This window comes from Nansenia antarctica (assembly GCF_963989245.1).
Source record: "Nansenia antarctica genome assembly, chromosome: 16".
In the NCBI taxonomy this organism is placed as follows: Eukaryota; Metazoa; Chordata; class Actinopteri; order Argentiniformes; family Microstomatidae; genus Nansenia; species Nansenia antarctica.
This window is the reverse complement of record NC_137686.1, coordinates 7,086,337-7,105,120: the sequence shown is the minus strand read 5'-3', so window position 1 is coordinate 7,105,120 and position 18,784 is coordinate 7,086,337. Positions and strand designations below refer to the sequence as shown.

Sequence of the window (18,784 nt, the reverse complement as noted above, 5' to 3'; positions counted from 1 at the left end):
GTCGTCCATCAGTAAGCTTATGGCAAAGTTAGGATCATGCAATTCAATCCAACAAACAACATTTCACGGAAGAAAAAGAAAAACCATAACGCAGAAAAAACAAAAACATGATAAGCCAAACGATTCGCAGCTCAACGGGAACATGGGAGCGTGTTTGATTGAATACCAGCTTTTTAAGCCATCGATCCTCTCATAGATTCACCTGAGAGAGGCTTTCAAGTTCAGGTGGTAGTGTCAGCATATAATACACCATAGCGACCAGCCTTATTGGCTTACTTTCACCAATCCACTCATAGACCAGATCTGTGAAGGGGTGGGGTGTGTGAACTGTGAACTGTGAATGAGGTGTTATGGGGGGGGTGGGCGATAAGTTTATGGAACTACTAAAGAAGGAACGTCGTCGTGGAATGTGGAACGTTCTGGAACGAGACCCCCAAGCCGCCCCCTTCTAAGAAGCTTCTAGAAGCCCGGCAGCAGTTCGCTGAGCAGCACCTCCCTCTCCCCCAGCAGGACGTCCCTCTTCAGACTGGTCCCCTTGTTCACCACCTTCATCTTCATCGCCAGGCTCTTGACCTGCGCGGCGGGCAGCGCGTCGAAGAAGAAGTCCTCGTTGAACACGGGGTTGCGGCTGTTCTTGATGATGGTGCTCCGCTGCTTCTGCTGCTTGCCGGGGTTCAGGTAGAGCGCCACGCAGCAGTTGATGCTCTTGACGTCCGTCGCCCGGTCGTACAGGTCCTCCGCGGCCAGGACGCGCACGCGCAGCCGCGACGACTCCCCGTCGTAGTGCGTGAGCAGCCTCAGCGTCCCCCCCTTGTGGAGGTTGACGGTGTGCTCGCGCTGAGACTTGTCCGAGGAGGGGCCGGAGGAGGAGGAGCCACTCTGGTGGTGGCGGCCTCGGAAGGCGGGGGAGGGGGGGCAGCGGAAGCGGCGGCGCTGGGGGTTGGGGCTGTTGTCGGCCGAGCTGCACTCGTCGGTGGAGAGGGAGCTGTGGCGGGCCAGGTTGCGCTTGGCGCGGGACATCTGGGAGAGGGGGGGGGGAGAGGGAGGAGGGGTGAGAGAGAGGGAGGAGGGGGGGGAGGGAGGGGGGAGAGAGGGGGGAGGGGGGAGAGAGAGAGGAGGGGGAGAGAGAGGGTGGAGGGGGAGAGAGAGGGAGGAGGGGGGAGAGAGAGAGGGGGGAGGGGAGAGAGAGAGGGAGGAGGGGAGAGAGAGAGGAGGGGGAGAGAGAGTGGGAGGAGGGGAGAGAGAGAGAGGAGGGGAGGGAAATAGAAAGAAGACTTTAGGGTCTGTTTCTGTTCAGATCAGAATCAGAATCAGAATCGCTTTTATTCCATCTCAATGTAATTACACAAGAGTAAAATTCTTTGGTTTTGGTTCTTCAACATTGGCATTGCAGCATTCAGATACAAAATCACAATAATAATAATAATAATAATAAGTAAGTAAAGTAAATAAGTCCAATAAGTAGTTGTACAGTAATAAAGTAAATAAAATAGATTTTTCTTTTTAAAAAAAGGCCAAGAAGATATTTTTTAGAAAGGCCTTTAGAAGGCAAAAATAGCCAAGAAGAGCAAACCCAGACACCCAGAACCTCCTACCTTAGCCTGGGTCTCCTTGGTGATGGTGCGCAGCAGTGAAGCCGAGCGGGTGAGGAGGGGGGAGGTGAAGGGGGAGGACTCGGCCGAGGAGCAGGTGTCGCTCTCCCCGCCGCTGAAGTAGCGGTACTGACTGGAGTCGGCGGGGGCCAGGTGGTTGCCCTGGGTGGTCCGTCTGGAGGCGTTGGGGGAGGTGAGGGGGGTGTTGGGGTCGCTGTGGAACAGAGACTCTTTGCGGCGGGTGTGGGGCGACTCCACCAAGGTGGAGAAGCCGTAGGACGTCTGGGCCTTGGGCACGTAGGGCAGGGACATGGCCGTCTGGGACAGGGGGTCCGCGTTGGTGTTGGGGTCCCCCGTCCCCCCGCCGCCCCCCCCGGGCCCTGCCGCCGGGTCGTCCGCGCTCTCGATCTGGATGATGTGGCGGTTGGCGGCCCTCAGGAGGCTCTTGGTGTCCCCCGCCAGGCGGGCGAGGAGGCGGGGGCTGCGGGGGCTCTTGCTGCCCCGGGGGGGGGTCTGGCAGATGGCCAGGGCGGAGGCGGAGGGCCGCAGGGCGGAGCGGGCCGGGGGGGAGGGGGGGAGGGACTCGGGCTCCGGGGGGCAGCAGATGAGCTTGGGGGGGATGAAGAAGTTGGGGATCTTGTCGGGGGTGAGGACATTGGTGTAGACCGAGGGGGGGGGCTGGAGTCCGCCGGCCCCCGACGACCCGGGGGAGTGGTGGGCTCTGCCGTCCACCGAGCTGCGGAGCTTGTCCAGGAGCCACATGACCACCGAAGGGCTGGAGTCACTGGAGCTGGAGGGAGACGGGCGGACAGAAGGGAGGGTCACAGGAGCTGGAGGGAGACGGGCGGACAGAAGGGAGGGTCACAGGAGCTGGAGAGAGAAGGGAGGGTCGCAGGAGCAGGAGAGAGAAGGGAGGGTCACAGGAGCTGGAGGGAGAAGGGAGGGTCACAGGAGCAGGAGAGAGAAGGGAGGGTCACAGGAGCTGGAGAGAGACAGGCGGACAGGAGGGTGAGGGAGTGGAGTTGAAGGGTTAATTCCTTCACCAGTCCTCTCCTGCTTTAAGTCAATAAGAAATGGATCGCATGCATGACCATGCACAATCTCTTGAGTGTGGGAATCCATCTCCTTAAGCATTGAACATTATTGATCTGTAAAGTCTAGCCCGCTATTTCAATAGAAACCAAAGGTCAATTTATGATTTGGAATCTGCATATCGACAGCCACAGCTGATTAGTAAACAGACAAATAAAAAAGGGGGCATATGTCTCAATGGTCTAACTCTAAATGTCACGTCCCCTCTCCGTTCCCTTTCGGCAGTAAAACACAGAACCGGTGAAAGGGGTGAAAGTCTACCTGCAGCCGTCTGTTTCCACCTGTCTCTCTGATCACTTCAGTCCAATAGAAGTGAGCTTTGTTCGACTATTCAGACGCATGTCAGAGACACCAATGTCACTCAAAAGACTCGTCGACCAATTCACGTGTAAAAAAGAAAGAAAGAAATGCCTTAATGAATGTGAGCCAGAAACAGACTCCCACAGAGCGTTGCCAAGCACCTGTTGCGTGTGGAGCCCCGTCGCTCCGCTTCGAGTTGAGAGATGTCACACCTTGCTGGTGGTACTCCTTCTTATAAATAAATAAAATTAGCATGAAGGCGAGAGAGCACTGACTGTTTACCACACATACTTTCGTTACAGCAATTCATCTGGAGGAATTTGATGTGAAAATAGGATTAATAAGTCAAACAAGTATTTACATTTCATTCGTTCTTAAAAGTGTTTTCTAAGCCCACCGAGGCAATTGTATTATTCCGTATAATTAGAAGTGCGCATAGCGTTGGAGAGGCGTGTATTGGCGCCAGTCCAGTTCTTATCACTTGTGTTATAGGCTACTTTATCCAAATCGGGATAAATGTGCATGTCAACATTCTGTAAATACATCTAAATACTTAGTACTTTTGCGGGACGAAGATTAATATAATAATGTCCATAAAGATGCCATTTCATATTGTTATATGCTACTGTAACTGTAACTTCAACTTTTACGCGCTGTAAAGAAAACGCATATTTAGGTTAATTGACACACATGTAAGTTTACTTCTAAACCGACACAAGAGCTTTCAAGCTCACGTCGCACCTGTTGAATCTGGAACTCTCGAAACTTACCGTTTCGCTGCAAGTTGTGTCCTCGCAAAAGTCTCTCCAAAGAATGGAAAACGTTCTTCCACCTGCCGTCGTCCCCTCAAAGCTCACCGTGCGTAATTCACCTCACAAGGATAGGCCTTCCTCTCGTCAGATAAGACTGTGGATTAACGTGAACCAGTCTGGAGAAGCAAACTGTTGATCTGATCACTCCAGTTCTCCTCCAGGTTTATGAAGCCCCCGCCGACTGCGCGTAAGCCAAACGGGGAGGTCCGCTGTCAACGCGCCCTACTCAAAATAGGAGTTCACTTGTCTCGCCTAATTACCCGGTTTGATTTCACTTCGTAGAACATATGTGGATATTGGATTTAATAATACATTTAACAAAAGATAATTATTCGTCTCAATTAGGCTAAACGACTTCATGTGCCTTAATTTAATAACAGATTGAGGCTGTTGCTGCGTTTTACCGGCCCAGCGGCCTTGCGGTTAGAGTGTCCGCCCTGAGATCGGGAGGTCGTGAGTTCGATCCCCGGCCAAGTCGTACCCAAGACTATAAAAATGGTACCAGATGCCTCCCTGCTTGGCACTCAGCTTTAAGGGTTGGATTGGGGGTAAGACCCTGTGACATGTGAAAATTATTATTTTAATTAAAAATTAAAATTGACATACCAGCGTCATGTCCAGGGGGTGTACATCAAGCCACCTCACACTACGGAAACAGGAGATATGCTCGGTTCTCAAGGCTACTTATTGTTGTGTTTGCTGTGTAGGCGAGTGTTCTGCATTCACTTTCCATGTCCCTTTTGTTGTAAAATGCACAAACTGGAAAAGGGCCAGATATCCAGAAGGCGTTTTCAGAAAACTAAAAAAAGTATTTGTAATTGATATAATTTGGACCTGCCAGTGCTGGCAAGCACTCCCAGAAGAATGTTGGATCTGATGAGATAACGCTGTCGTCCTTCTCACTCAGACGGCTCCAGGTCTCTCCGATAGTGAGAAGACGGGTCCCTTAGTGGAGAATCTCCGGCTACTCTATTAGATCACCGTATATTACTGGGGCCGTCGGGGGTGGTTAGGTGAGGGAAGCTGGGTAATGGCAGTGGGGGTGGCGGGGGGGGTGGCGGGGGGGTGGGGGGGATGAGGGGGGGGGGGTGAGATGAGGAGACAGTTAAGAGAGAAACTGTGAGGTGATGAAGGGTCCCCCTGAAGCTCAGGTGAGCTATGAACTGACGGCTCCCGCTCACTCCCGAATGGGTTGTTATTGTCATCCCCCACACACAGAAATACACAATTCGTCAGTGCAACAACAACACCAACAACAACACCAACAACAACAACACCAACAACAGTAACTGTGTCTGTTGGTTTCTAGAGCAGTGTGGTCGTCAACTCTACTTCTGGGCTTCCACAGGGGCGTGTGGACGTCCTGGGCCGGTCCCATCTCACCAGACTCTATCCTTCCCAGAAGGACGTCGACATCGCCCACTCCACTAGATCAGATTCAACCGTTGTCAGTGCACAGAGTACAACGACATTTATTTCTTTGCTCTAGGCGCAGGATCAGTCATAGTCAGCGCCCCTTGGAGTGATTAGGGTTAAACGCCTTGCTCAAGGGCACAACGGCAGCGGTAGGATACCTTAGATATGAAGCCAGCGATCCTTCAGTCACCAGCTCGCATCCGGCTCCCCTCCTGAGGCGGGGATTGAACCAGCGACCTTTCCGGCCTCTCTAACCTAGATGGTAAATGGACTGACTCATATAGCGCCTTATTCCAAAGTGCTTTACAACGGCCTCTCGTTCACCCATTCACACACACATTCACACACCAATGGCGGCAAAGCTACCATGCAAGGCTCATTGGGAGCAATTTAGGGTTCAGTGTCTTGCCCAAAGACACCTCGACATGTGGCCAGTCGGGGTTCGAACCGCTGATCTCCCGACCTTGTGATCATTAGACACCGGGTAGCACAGCCGCCCAGGCTAGAGCCCTGCTCCCTCCTCGGTCAGGGTAGAACCCACTGGGAGCTGTCGCTTTCAGCACCTCAGGTCCCTTCCAGGACCACGGACAGCTCCTCACTCCAGCACCACCGCCCATAGCAGCAGTTAATAACAGCTGTAATGTAAATATCACCCGTTCCGGCTTTTTTCGTCTAATAAAACAACCACACGTTGGGGGAAGACTTGGCTAAATTGGCCCCGGCAGTCGCCATGGTAACCGCGGTCAAAACAGTCCAGCGAAGCGCAAAACCGCCGCCTGTGACGTCGGAGGGAAAAGATCATCAATTAGGGAGGCCTCGGTTAGACCGAGGACGGTGTTGGCGTCAGGGTTAACTCCGGCATCAGAGAGAAGGTTAATGCTGGGATGTAAGTGGTAAGTCACATGTCTCTGATGTGGAGTAGAAAGGGAAGAGAGAGATAAAGGATAGGAAGGAAGGGAGGGAGGGAAGGAAAGTAGGAATTACAAACTAATGGGGAGTACAAACACTTCATTCAGGATCAGCAGGGTGTGTGGGTGTGTGTGTGTTTCAGAAGGGAAAGAAAGAAAAAGAATGGAAGGGAGAAGAGTGGAGAGAGAGAGAGAAAGAACAGATAATGGAGCGGGAGATGAAGGGTGAAAGAATAAAGGAGAGAAATAAAGAAGAACAGAACAGCGGAGAAGAGAGGGTAGGGTGGTAGCGACATCGTACTGAGAGGGGGAGGGAAATGATGTTTTGTTTTTTGTGAAAGTAGGGAAATGAAAGGCAGAACATGAAGGAATGAGAGAGCGCACGCTGTCTCCCGGGCCAGAACTTCAAAACGCCTCGCCCAAGCAGAAGTTCCCCAACAGCTTTAGTCGATCAGGGGTTACAGATGTTAGCTCGTTTGATCTACAGACCAACGCCTCTGAATTATGATTTTTCTCGGCCGTGCCGCTACCATAGCAACATGAACAACGAGTTTTCTTTTCTTTTTTTTCCCCACAATTTGGGTTTGTGTTCATAAACATGAAACGGTCGCGTCAGATCAAACCACCCCCCCCCCCCCCACCCCCCCAATCGTCGTAAACTGACTGGTGGAGATTGCAGAAAAAGTTCTGTCCCCTTCAAAGAAACGGTCGAGTGTCTTGAACACACAGTTTGGTCACGTGTTTACGGGTTTAGCCTGCGAAACACTGATTGTTGTTGTCTACGCCCCCCCCCCCCTGTATCTGTATCTGTATCTGTCTCTTGTCTCTGTCTCTGTCTCTGTCTCTGTCTCTGTCTCTTGTCTCTGTCTCTGTCTCTGTCTCTGTCTCTGTCTCTGTCTCTGTCTCTGTCTCTGTCTCTGTCTCTGTCTCTGTCTCTGTCTCTGTCTCTGTCTCTGTCTCTCTCTCTGTCTCTGTCTCTGTCTCTGTCTCTGTCTCTGTCTCTGTCTCTGTCTCTGTCTCTGTCTCTGTCTCTGTCTCTTGTCTCTGTCTCTGTCTCTGTCTCTGTCTCTGTCTCTGTCTCTGTCTCTGTCTCTCTCTCTGTCTCTGTCTCTGTCTCTGTCTCTGTCTCTGTCTCTGTCTCTGTCTCTGTCTCTGTCTCTGTCTCTGTCTCTGTCTCTGTCTCTGTCTCTGTCTCTGTCTCTGTCTCTCTCTCTGTCTCTGTCTCTGTCTCTGTCTCTGTCTCTGTCTCTGTCTCTGTCTCTGTATGTATCAATATCTGTATCTGTCTCTGTCTCTGTCTCTGTCTCTGTCTCTGTCTCTGTCTCTGTCTCTGTCTCTGTATGTATCAATATCTGTATCTGTATCTGTATCTGTATCTGTATCTGTATCTGTATCTGTATCTGTATGTATCTGTATGTATCTGTCTCTGTCTCTGTCTCTGTCTCTGTGTCTGTCTCTGTCTCTTGTCTCTGTCTCTGTCTCTGTCTCTGTCTCTGTCTCTGTCTCTGTCTCTGTCTCTGTCTCTGTCTCTGTCTCTGTCTCTGTCTCTGTCTCTGTCTCTGTCTCTGTCTCTGTCTCTCTCTCTGTCTCTGTCTCTGTCTCTGTCTCTGTCTCTGTCTCTGTCTCTGTCTCTGTATGTATCAATATCTGTATCTGTCTCTGTCTCTGTCTCTGTCTCTGTCTCTGTCTCTGTCTCTGTATGTATCAATATCTGTATCTGTATCTGTATCTGTATCTGTATCTGTATCTGTATCTGTATCTGTATCTGTATGTATCTGTCTCTGTCTCTGTCTCTGTCTCTGTCTCTGTCTCTGTGTCTGTCTCTGTCTCTGTCTCTGTCTCTGTCTCTGTCTCTGGACAGCCGAAAGACTGGAAATCGAAACAATTTACAGTAAAGATAGAAACATATCCTTCAGTTAGGAATAATCTTACATTCCAATGATGCTTTGTGCTGACTCGGTGGGGCATGTGTAGTAAATGAAATTACTAGTGCCATCAAAGTCCTATGTTTCAAACAAAACGGGAGTTTTTGTCTTTAGCCGTTCTAAATGATATGAATCGATTTGAAGAAACATAATAGCTGACACACAGACATCTTTTTGTCAGGCCTTTTTTCCGAAAAATAACGAGCAACTTCGGGTAGAATCTAAATCTGTTTCCTTCGCGTTATTTGTGCTTTTCTGAATAACGTATTCGGGTACGTCCCTTGTACCAATGTGTATCCATGGTGACAGGGAGAAGCAAGCACCTGCTAATCAGCATTAGCCTGTGCTGTTATGGGAAAAGCTCTAATTGGAAAGCGTGAAAGGGGGGAACGTAGGGAGGGAGAGAGAACAGGAGATAGGACGAAGAGCAGAGAGAACACTAGAGAAGTGGAAGGATAGAGAAGTAGAGAGAGGGAGAGAGAGAGATAAAGAGAGAGAGAGAGAGACAGGGCGAAAGAGGGCACACCGCTCCCCACCATTCTGCGTCACCTCTCTAGACAAAGTGGGAAAATAGAAGTCCTATTTTTAAGTCCAAGACTCCACTTCTGCAACCGCCAAAAGCACAAACAAATTTCGACAATTTCCCAAACAGATACTTAATGGAGCTCTCTCCATGTGGAAATGGCTGCAATTTGACTGTGATTTGACCGCATTTCGTGTACTGTACTGTATGTGCCCGGGGCAGGCTGTCTATGTCACAAGCAGGAAATGGGTCTACTTTATTGCTAGTGGTTGGTAATGGTGTTGTTCGACTATGCCCCCTCACGTCACTCACAAAAACAACAAAACAGAAAAAGGTTTTGACACATTGTTTCTCCATGCTGTGCTGCCTGCTTGGTATTTTGACTCATGCCATTATTCTCAAGGATGAACAATCGGCTGCTTTGTTGACGTTATTACGTTAATGTGAAAGCTCTGGAGACTAACAAAAATGAATAAAAGCAAACACACACACGCGCACACACACACACACACACACACACTCACACATGTTCTCCAGGCGTGAGTGTGTGTGTGTTGTGTTCTCCAGATGTGTGCGTGTCTGTGTGTGTGTGTGTGTGTATGTGTGTTCTCCAGGCATGTGTGTGTGTGTGTTGTGTTCTCCAGATGTGTGTGTGTGCTCCAGGCGTGTGTGTGTGTGTTTGTGTGTTCTCCAGGTGTGTGTGTGTGTGTGTGTTGTGTTCTACAGATGTGTGTGTGTGTGTGTGGGTGTGTGTGCTCCAGGCGTGTGTGTGTGTGTGTTTGTATTCTCCAGGTGTGTGTGTGTTCTCCAGGCATGTGTGTGTGTGTGTGTGCTCCAGGTGTGTGTGTGTGTGTGTTGTGTTCTACAGATGTGTGTGTGTGTGTGTGTGTGCTCCAGGCGTGTGTGTGTGTGTGTGTGTATTCTCCAGGTGTGTGTGTGTGTGCTCCAGGCGTGTGTGTGTGTGTGTGTGTGTGTGTGTGTGTGTGTGTTCTCCAGGTGTGTGTGTGTGTGTGTGTGTGTGCTCCAGGCGTGTGTGTGTGTGCTCCAGGCGTGTGTGTGTGTGTGTGTGTGTGTCCAGGCGTGTGTGTGTGTGTGTGTGTGTGCTCCAGGCGTGTGGTCTAACAGGAGGTTAATGCAGTAGTTGCAGAGCTCCTCCCCTCCTCAGACTCACTGTCACTTTTAATTGGGGGAAAACGAAGATAGAACGCTGCTCCTGCTCCTGTTTATAATGAGCATGTCCATGACTGAAGATCCATGCTCCACCGTGTCTCCCCCCCCTCCACCCTCCCACCCCCACCCCCCTCTCTCCCTCCCCCCCTCTCTCCCTCCCCCCCCTCCCTCCTTTTCGAACAACCTGTAGGATCCGACGCCGTGCTCTTCCTTGCCTGCCGTTCTCTCTGCCCCTGACATTGTTCTTACCCTTTCCCTGCGCTGCGTTCTTCCTACCCTTTAGCGCTCACGCTCAGTTGACCTCTGTGTATTGATTGTGTCTCTCCTCGCCTCGGACTCCTTCGCCCTCTCCCCTCTCGCCGTGCCTGTCAGTCTCTACCCCTCTTTTTGTGTCTTTCTCGCTGGGTTCTGTTTTCTCTCTCTCTCTCCCTCCCTCTCTCTCTCTTTCTCTCTTTCTCGCTCTCTCTCTCTCTCTCTCACTTTCTCTCTCTCTCTCTCTCACTTTCTCGCTCTCTCTCTCTCTCACTTTGTATTTCTCCCTTTCTCTCTCTCTCTCTCTCTCTCTCTCTCTCTCTCTTTCTCTCTTTCTCTCTTTCGCTCTCTCTCCCTCTCAGTCACTTTGTATTGCTCCCTTTCTCTCCCTTTCTCTCTCTTTCTCTCTCTCTTTCTCTCTCTCTCTCACTTTGTATTTCTCCCTCTCTCTCTCCCCCCTCTCTCTCTGCATCTCTTTCCCTCTGTCTCTCTCTTTCTGTATCCCTTTCTCTCCCTCCCTCTCTCTCTATCCCTTTCTCTCCCTCCCTCTCTCTGTATCTCTCTCTCTCACTCTTCGTATCTCACTTTGCCTCTTTTCTCACTTTAATGTGCTCTAATCTCAGTCAGGTAATCACCGGCTCTGGCTCTGATTATATTCCTCTCTTAATCTTTAGCACTCTCTCTCTCTCTGTTTCTATCTCTCCATCTCTCCAATCTTTCTCTTTCCATCAATCTATCGCTCTTACCTCTCCCCTGTCTCATCATACCAACATGACCCCGTCTCCCCAATCTCTCTCATAGGTTCAATTAGGACATAATTGCATCTCTCTCTCTCTCTCTCTCTCTCTCCCCATCACTCCATCTATCTCTCCCTCCATCACCTCCCCCTCTCTCTCTCTCTCTCTCTCCCTCCATCACCTCCCCCTCTCTCTCTCACTCTCTCTCTCTCTCTCTCCCTCCACCACCTCCCCCTCCTCTCTCTGACTCATTGGGCCAATCAGGTATTGACTGTCTGCACCATTAGGACCCCAGAGCGGACGCCTTTTCATTGGAGCAGGGCGAGTGGCCAATTAGACCCTGTTTCTCCACGCCACTGTGTGAAGCGACTGGAACCTCCCGCTGGGAGCATTAGGTTGCACAGACCGGGGGCTGGGGGGGGGGGCGGGGGGGGGGGGGGGGGTCTGGATGACATGGCAGACAAACCAAATAAGGAAATATTTTGTTTGGCCGTGGTGACATGCGGGTGGCGGTGGTGACATGCCAAGAGGAAGACAACAGATAACAGACAACAGACAACATTCTGGTTGAAGTCCTAGAACACAAGATAGACACGTTCTAGTGTTTTGGTCCGGCACTGCAGGCCGGCATTGTAAATAAGAATGTTGTTCTTAATTGTCTCGCCTGGTAAAATAAAGGTTACATTAAAAAAAAATAATAATATTAAAAGTCCGCATGTCGGCAACCAATGTCAACGTCACTACACAAACTCGCTAGTCGAGCCAAAACACTGCAACGCAATGGATTGGGTGAGTAATCCCCACTGCTACCTAGTTAACTAGAACACTACTTTACATTGTTAGCAGGCTCACAAAACAAGCTGTGCTAGTGGACTAGCGATGTGTCACTGATTTTCAACAACGCGGAAATGTATTCATTTTTTTTACCAAAACACTAGAATGTGTCACAAAATTGTTCTTGGTACTACTGTCACTAACCCGGTTCATAGCAAGTGACAAAAAGGGACACAAGTCAAGGGTAAAGAAAATAATCAATGTTTTATTATGAACTAAAGCCTAAAATAAGCTAAATAGAAATGGGATGTGATAGTCAGTTTAATCAATGGTGTAGGGTGTGGGTGAGTGATCTGTATGTGGAATGTTGTAAAGTGTAAAAATCGGGGACCAAAAAGGACCCGAAACAACCACAAAATACAAAAACAATTGATAAAATAGCCAACAACCAACTGACCACACCAGCCCCCAGGCCACACCGCACACCTCAGCAACCAAGGCGCGTCGGAAGCAAATTAAGACGGTGCAGAGAGCCAGGGGAAGGAGACAGAAGGGAGGGGCTGAATGACCAGGCAAACAACACAAACCATGATCACACACTCAACCAGGTTCAATCAAAAATGTGGTAACCGTGTTAACCACGACCACCTGGTTCAAACAGCAGGCGCCCGCGACAAGGCATCCGCCACCATCAAATGAAATGCGATAAAAGAGCTGCCAGGTTGAGATCAAATTGACCAACTCCATAAGTTCAGACGGAGGCAGGCGAACTAGCAACACATACAGATTGGCAAGAGACTCAAGAGTTCTTCAGTCTTTCTACCAAAACACAGTGAAGACCAGCTACACATACAGATTGGCAAGAGACTCAAGAGTTCTTCAGTCTTTCTACCAAAACACAGTGAAGACCAGCTACACCTCCCTCACCTTCCTGCAACACTGTCAACAACCAAGTGCTTAAAAGGTGGACCAATGGCAAGAACGGGCTACAACGGTACATGCTTTATAAACTGGTTAGACGTTCCTGTCAACTGGCAAAAAATAAATAAATGACATGCTCTGATGTAGGCTGAGATATAGCTTCTTCAAAGAGGGCCGATAGAAATCACATCATGTGAACCCTTCGAGATCATCTCATCTAAGGGGTGAGGGACAACAATCTCAACGATTGGATCCCCGCTAAAACAATCTCCCTGAGGAACCCACTTCCTTACCAACAGCTGACCCTGAAGGTGGTACCCAGCAACAGCACTCTCCACCTCATCATCCGAGAGGAGTTGTTCAAACAGGTCTTTCAGCGCAGGGTCAGCTCTCTTGTCCCTCACCAGGTAGGTCATCTCGAATAACTGCACTGGGGAAATTTGGAGAAAAGGTCACTTAGCTTGTTAGTAACCTTAGTTACAGGGTCAGGTGTAGGAACAGCATTAGCACGGCTCATAGCACTTGTCATCACACAAGACGGAAGCACCTCAGAGAAACCCTGTTCGCTCGAATCAGGGAACAGATAAAACCACCAAAGGTGGCGATATGTCACGCCAGACACGTCCACCGGCTAAATTAATTAAAAACGTCACCCTGTACCAGGTCTGAAAAGAGGTCAAGCTTATGCAATGGGACTGACAAAGTGTTGAGGCCAAATCCCCTGACTAGGACACCGTCACCTGGATCAGACAGCTGGGGAAACGGCAGAGCAGATTGCAGGACAAAAGACACGGACGCACCGGTGTCACGCAACATCCTAACTGGAACCTTCTCCCCACTCCCAACGATAGACACAAAACCATTTGTAATGAACGGTGCATCATCTGAACCAGAGATTTCTCAACTGGCTGCACACCCCCCACCAACAGGACTTTTACAATCATTGGTTTGGTCCGAAAGTTTACAGACAACACTGTCAACAACCAGGTGCTTAAAAGGTGGACCAATGGCAAGAATGGGCTACAACCGTACATGCTTTATAAACTGGTTAGACGTTCCTGTCAACTGGCAAAAAATAAATAAATGACATGCTCTGATGTAGGCTGAGATATAGCTTCTTCAAAGAGGGCCGATAGAAATCACATCATGTGAACCCTTCAAGATCATCTCCTCTAAGGGGTGAGGGACAACAATCTGAACGATTAAAACAGTCTCCCTGAGGAACCCACTTCCTTACCAACAGCTGACCCTGAAGGTATGGAGGGTGTATCATGCCGTATTTAAATACAATACAAACATCGGAATGCAATACACACATCGGAATGGAATACACGTGTAACACCAAATACAATGCAAAAATACGGAATGTTTGTGCCAAAATAAAAGCAATGTGTATTACATTTGAGCGCAGCGTATTCCATTCTAGCATGTGTATTGTATTTGGTCACGAGTGTATTCCATTCTGCATGTGTATTACATTTGAGCGCTGTAGGTATTATGGCACTCGCAAATACAATGCAAATTAGTATCCGCCCATATGCAAATTAGTATCCGCCCATAGGTTCTGCCCTTTCCGGCCATAGGATTCGCGATGCCAACGATGACGACAGTTTCTGTAATAGCTTATTAATAAAGATTCGAAAAATTATGCTGACCATCGTATTATCTTAGTTTAATGTCATTTCAATGAATCATATAACTTTTATTTACAACAAGCACAACACAAAAATCGCTATTATGCACCGTCTTTGTCCGCGAATAACACCGGCTGTGGAGGTGGTACAAACGTTGCTAACTTCACCATCTGTCTACGGTCATTTTGAGCCCTTAACCACCGCGCTGACACCCCGAGAAGTTATGCTTTTAACCGTAAACTCGATGAACCGGGAGTTCACCCGGCCGCTGCTGCTCGCAGCACCGCTTGTCCAGTTGACAGCTGGGGCAGAGAATATTTCTACCCCGGAATTCCATTCAAATGCCTGCGTCAGTCAGCCTTTTCCGTAGAAATACATCGCTCCGTTATATATCTAACGTTACATGTTTTAAGGCTGATCTGTGCATGATAGTGCTGCATTATGTTGATCTATTTATATCGATCTATAAACGCGGAGATTGGAGCCCCAGACAGCGCTGCACTCGTATGTATCTATCAGCCTGTCTGTATAATGATGTCGTCGAATGCCGATGCTGTGGTACTGTGCTGAATGAACCATTCGCTGACTGTCTTAATAAATCAAGTACAGAGATTCCAACCCGTGTTGAACATTCTATTTCCTTATCAAATCGTGTATGCTGTCATTGCTGTGCACCATGAGATGACAACGCATTTAAGATCACAATCCTCAATAGATTGATTCCATCGTTTTACCGACAAGAAGATTCTACAATCTATCAGCCTTTCCGTAGAAATACATCGCTCCCTGTATAACGATATATATCTAACGTTACATGTTTTAATAGTAAGGGCATTTTACCAGATATTTGACCAATCTGCGAAGTAAATCGTTACCAAGAAATTTCTTCACCAATGTGTTTCTAAAGGTGTGTAATAACATGTCCTAAAAGGTTGAACTCCTGTGGGAAACCTCATAAAAAACTGCTCAAAGTTGGGGTACCGATAACCGATTTTCGAAAATTCGAAAATGCTTAAATTGGACTTGAGTAACTTTTGAGGGGTCAAACTAGGCATTTTTCATGATTCTGAGTTGATTGCAAGCATTTATTTGTCACCAAGAGCACTTCCTGGTGCAACCCCCAAACCCCCCCCACCCCCATTGGTGGTTGGCATTCAAAGTGAGGAAGTTTGGAGGTAACAGGTAACATTAGACAACATTAGACAGCACCAGCAGAGAGGCACTATCATGGGCATGGACTCTTAGTCATAGGCCTCACTACATGTGGAACAATAGAACCAGGCTGCTTGAGCTACTCACACAGCCCAGCAGAGAGGCACTATCATGGAGGTCATAGCTCCAGAAGAGGGGTGACTGGTAGACAGCTAGGCCCAGTGAGGGCTCTCCTAATCGGACTGGCAGTGTATCACATAGTACCTGGAGGTCATAGCTCCAGAAGAGGGGTGACTGGTAGACAGCTAGGCCCAGTGAGAGCACTCCTAATCGGACTGACAGAGTAGCAGTTAGGCCCTGGAGGTCAGAGCTCCAGATGAGGGGTGAATGGTAGACAGCTAGGCCCAGTGAGAGCACTCCTAATCGGACTGACAGAGTAGCAGTTAGGCCCTGGAGCTCATGTGACCTCCAGCATAGGGCCACAGGACTAGTCACAGCACCCATGGAAGGTGTGTTGTCTCTGGGCTGTGTGTCTAGCTGAACACCTCTGGTAGTCCTTGGTACATCTCATGTTGGTACATCTCTTCCACAATGGGAGGTGAGAGTGAAGCTATTCAGCTTCACTTTCATCTCCCTTTTTTTAGGCCTCCATAACAGGTAAGTTACTGCCCAGCAGAGTGTCTCTCTGCTGGGCTGAGTGAGTAGCTGAAGCAGCCTGGTTCTATTGTTCCACATGTAGTGAGGCCTATGACTCTGTTTCCATGCCCATGATAGTGTCTCTCTGCTGGGCTGTGTGAGTAAATGAAGCAGCCTGGTTCTATTGTTCCACATGTAGTGAGGCCTATGACTCTGTTTCCATGCCCATGATAGTGCCTCTCTGCTGGGCTGTGTGAGTAGCTCAAGCAGCCTGGTTCTATTGTTCCACATGTAGTGAGGCCTATGACTAAGAGTCCATGCCCATGATAGTGCCTCTCTGCTGGTGCTGTCTAATGTTGTCTAATGTTACCTGTTACCTCCAAACTTCCTCACTTTGAATGCCAACCACCAATGGGGGTGGGGGGGGTTTGGGGGTTGCACCAGGAAGTGCTCTTGGTGACAAATACATGCTTGCAATCAACTCAGAATCATGAAAAATGCCTAGTTTGACCCCTCAAAAGTTACTCAAGTCCAATTTAAATTTTCGAAAATCGGTTATCGGTACCCCAACTTTGAGCAGTTTTTTATGAGGTTTCCCACAGGAGTTCAACCTTTTAGGACATGTTATTACACACCTTTAGAAACACATTGGTGAAGAAATTTATTGGTAACGATTTACTTCGCAGATTGGTCAAATATCTGGTAAAATGCCCTTACTATTAAAACATGTAACGTTAGATATATATCGTTATACAGGGAGCGATGTATTTCTACGGAAAGGCTGATAGATTGTAGAATCTTCTTGTCGGTAAAACGATGGAATCAATCTATTGAGGATTGTGATCTTAAATGCGTTGTCATCTCATGGTGCACAGCAATGACAGCATACACGATTTGACAAGGAAATAGAATGTTCAACACGGGTTGGAATCTCTGTACTTGATTTATTAAGACAGTCAGCGAATGGTTCATTCAGCACAGTACCACAGCATCGGCATTCAACGACATCATTATACAGACAGGCTGATAGATACGAGTGCAGCGCTGTCTGGGGCTCCAATCTCCGCGTTTATAGATCGATATAAATAGATCAACATAATGCAGCACTATCATGCACAGATCAGCCTTAAAACATGTAACGTTAGATATATAACGGAGCGATGTATTTCTACGGAAAAGGCTGACTGACGCGGGCATTTGAATGGAATTCCGGGGTAGAAATATTCTCTGCCCCAGCTGTCAACTGGACAAGCGGTGCTGCGAGCAGCAGCGGCCGGGTGAACTCCCGGTTCATCGAGTTTACGGTTAAAAGCATAACTTCTCGGGGTGTCAGCGCGGTGGTTAAGGGCTCAAAATGACCGTAGACAGATGGTGAAGTTAGCAACGTTTGTACCACCTCCACAGCCGGTGTTATTCGCGGACAAAGACGGTGCATAATAGCGATTTTTGTGTTGTGCTTGTTGTAAATAAAAGTTATATGATTCATTGAAATGACATTAAACTAAGATAATATGATGGTCAGCATAATTTTCCGAATCTTTATTAATAAGCTATTACAGAAACTGTCGTCATCGTTGGCATCGCGAATCCTATGGCCGGAAAGGGCAGAACCTATGGGCGGATACTAATTTGCATATGGGCGGATACTAATTTGCATTGTATTTGCGAGTGCCATAATACCTACAGCGCTCAAATGTAATACACATGCAGAATGGAATACACTCGTGACCAAATACAATACACATGCTAGAATGGAATACGCTGCGCTCAAATGTAATACACATTGCTTTTATTTTGGCACAAACATTCCGTATTTTTGCATTGTATTTGGTGTTACACATGTATTCCATTCCGATGTGTGTATTGCATTCCGATGTTTGTATTGTATTTAAATACGGCATGATACACCCTCCATATGAAGGTAGTACCCAGCAACAGCACTCTCCACCTCATCATCCGAGAGGAGTTGTTCAAACAGGTCTTTCAGCGCAGGGTCAGCTGTCTGCTCCCTCGCCAGGTAGGTCATCTCGAATAACTGCACTGGGGAAATTTGGACAAAAGGTCACTTAGCTTGTTAGTAACCTTAGTTACAGGGTCAGGTGTAGGAACAGCATTAGCACGGCTCGTAGCACTTGTCATCACACAAGACGGAAGCACCTCAGAGAAACGCTGCTCGCTCGAATCAGCTCGAATCAGGGAACAGATAAAACCGCCAAAGGTAGCGATATGTCACGCCAGACACGTCCACCGGCTAAATTAATTAAAAACTTCACCCTGTACCAGGTCTGAAAAGAGGTCAAGCTTATGCGATGGGACTGACAAAGTGTTACGGCCAAATCCCCTGACTAGGACACCGTCACCTGTATCAGACAGCTGGGGAAACGTCAGAGCAGATTGCAGGACAAAAGACACAGACGCACCGGTGTCACGCAACATCCTAACTGGAACCTTCTCCCCACTCCCAACGATAGACACAAAACCATTTGTAACGAACGGTGCATAATCTGAACCAGAGATTTCTCAACTGGCTGCACACAAGACAAACCGGGGGGTAGACCAAGCGTTTTCAGTAACTGCTAGCATCGCAGATTTGACCTCAGGACTAGAATGAGACCTGGTCTTGGCCTGAAGGACAAGACACTCAGGCTTCCAGTGACCTCCACCCCGGCAGTAGCGACAGACTCCCTTTCCTCGTGAGCCTCCATCAGATGTAATAAACTGTGTCTCATTCCTGGCCTCAAAATGAACAGGACGAAACCCAGATAAGCTCCGCCCCTCGCTGCGGCACCAGTCACAAGCACGCGGCTCCCCGAAACTGCCCTTGTGTGTCAAAAGAAATTCAGGCCAGAACAGCGGCCTCAGAAGCCGTACGCACCTTGTGCTCACTAAGATATACTGCGAGGCGCTCAGGAACAAGATTCTCGGAACCATTCCAAAACA

At 48.5% G+C, this 18,784-nt stretch overlaps 1 protein-coding gene across 1 annotated transcript; it reads right to left on the bottom strand.

Moving 5' to 3' along the window:
• Positions 1 to 459: 459 nt before the first annotated feature.
• On the bottom strand, positions 460 to 17,870 carry LOC308171714 (C2 calcium-dependent domain-containing protein 4C-like; the record flags this gene model as incomplete). The annotated part of the gene is made up of 5 exons (XM_080546587.1): positions 460 to 1,020; positions 1,596 to 2,382; positions 12,741 to 12,847; positions 13,163 to 13,175; positions 17,773 to 17,870. 5 exons carry the CDS (start codon positions 17,868 to 17,870, stop codon positions 460 to 462), a joined length of 1,566 nt encoding a protein of 521 aa, XP_080402713.1.
• Positions 17,871 to 18,784: the final 914 nt, after the last annotated feature.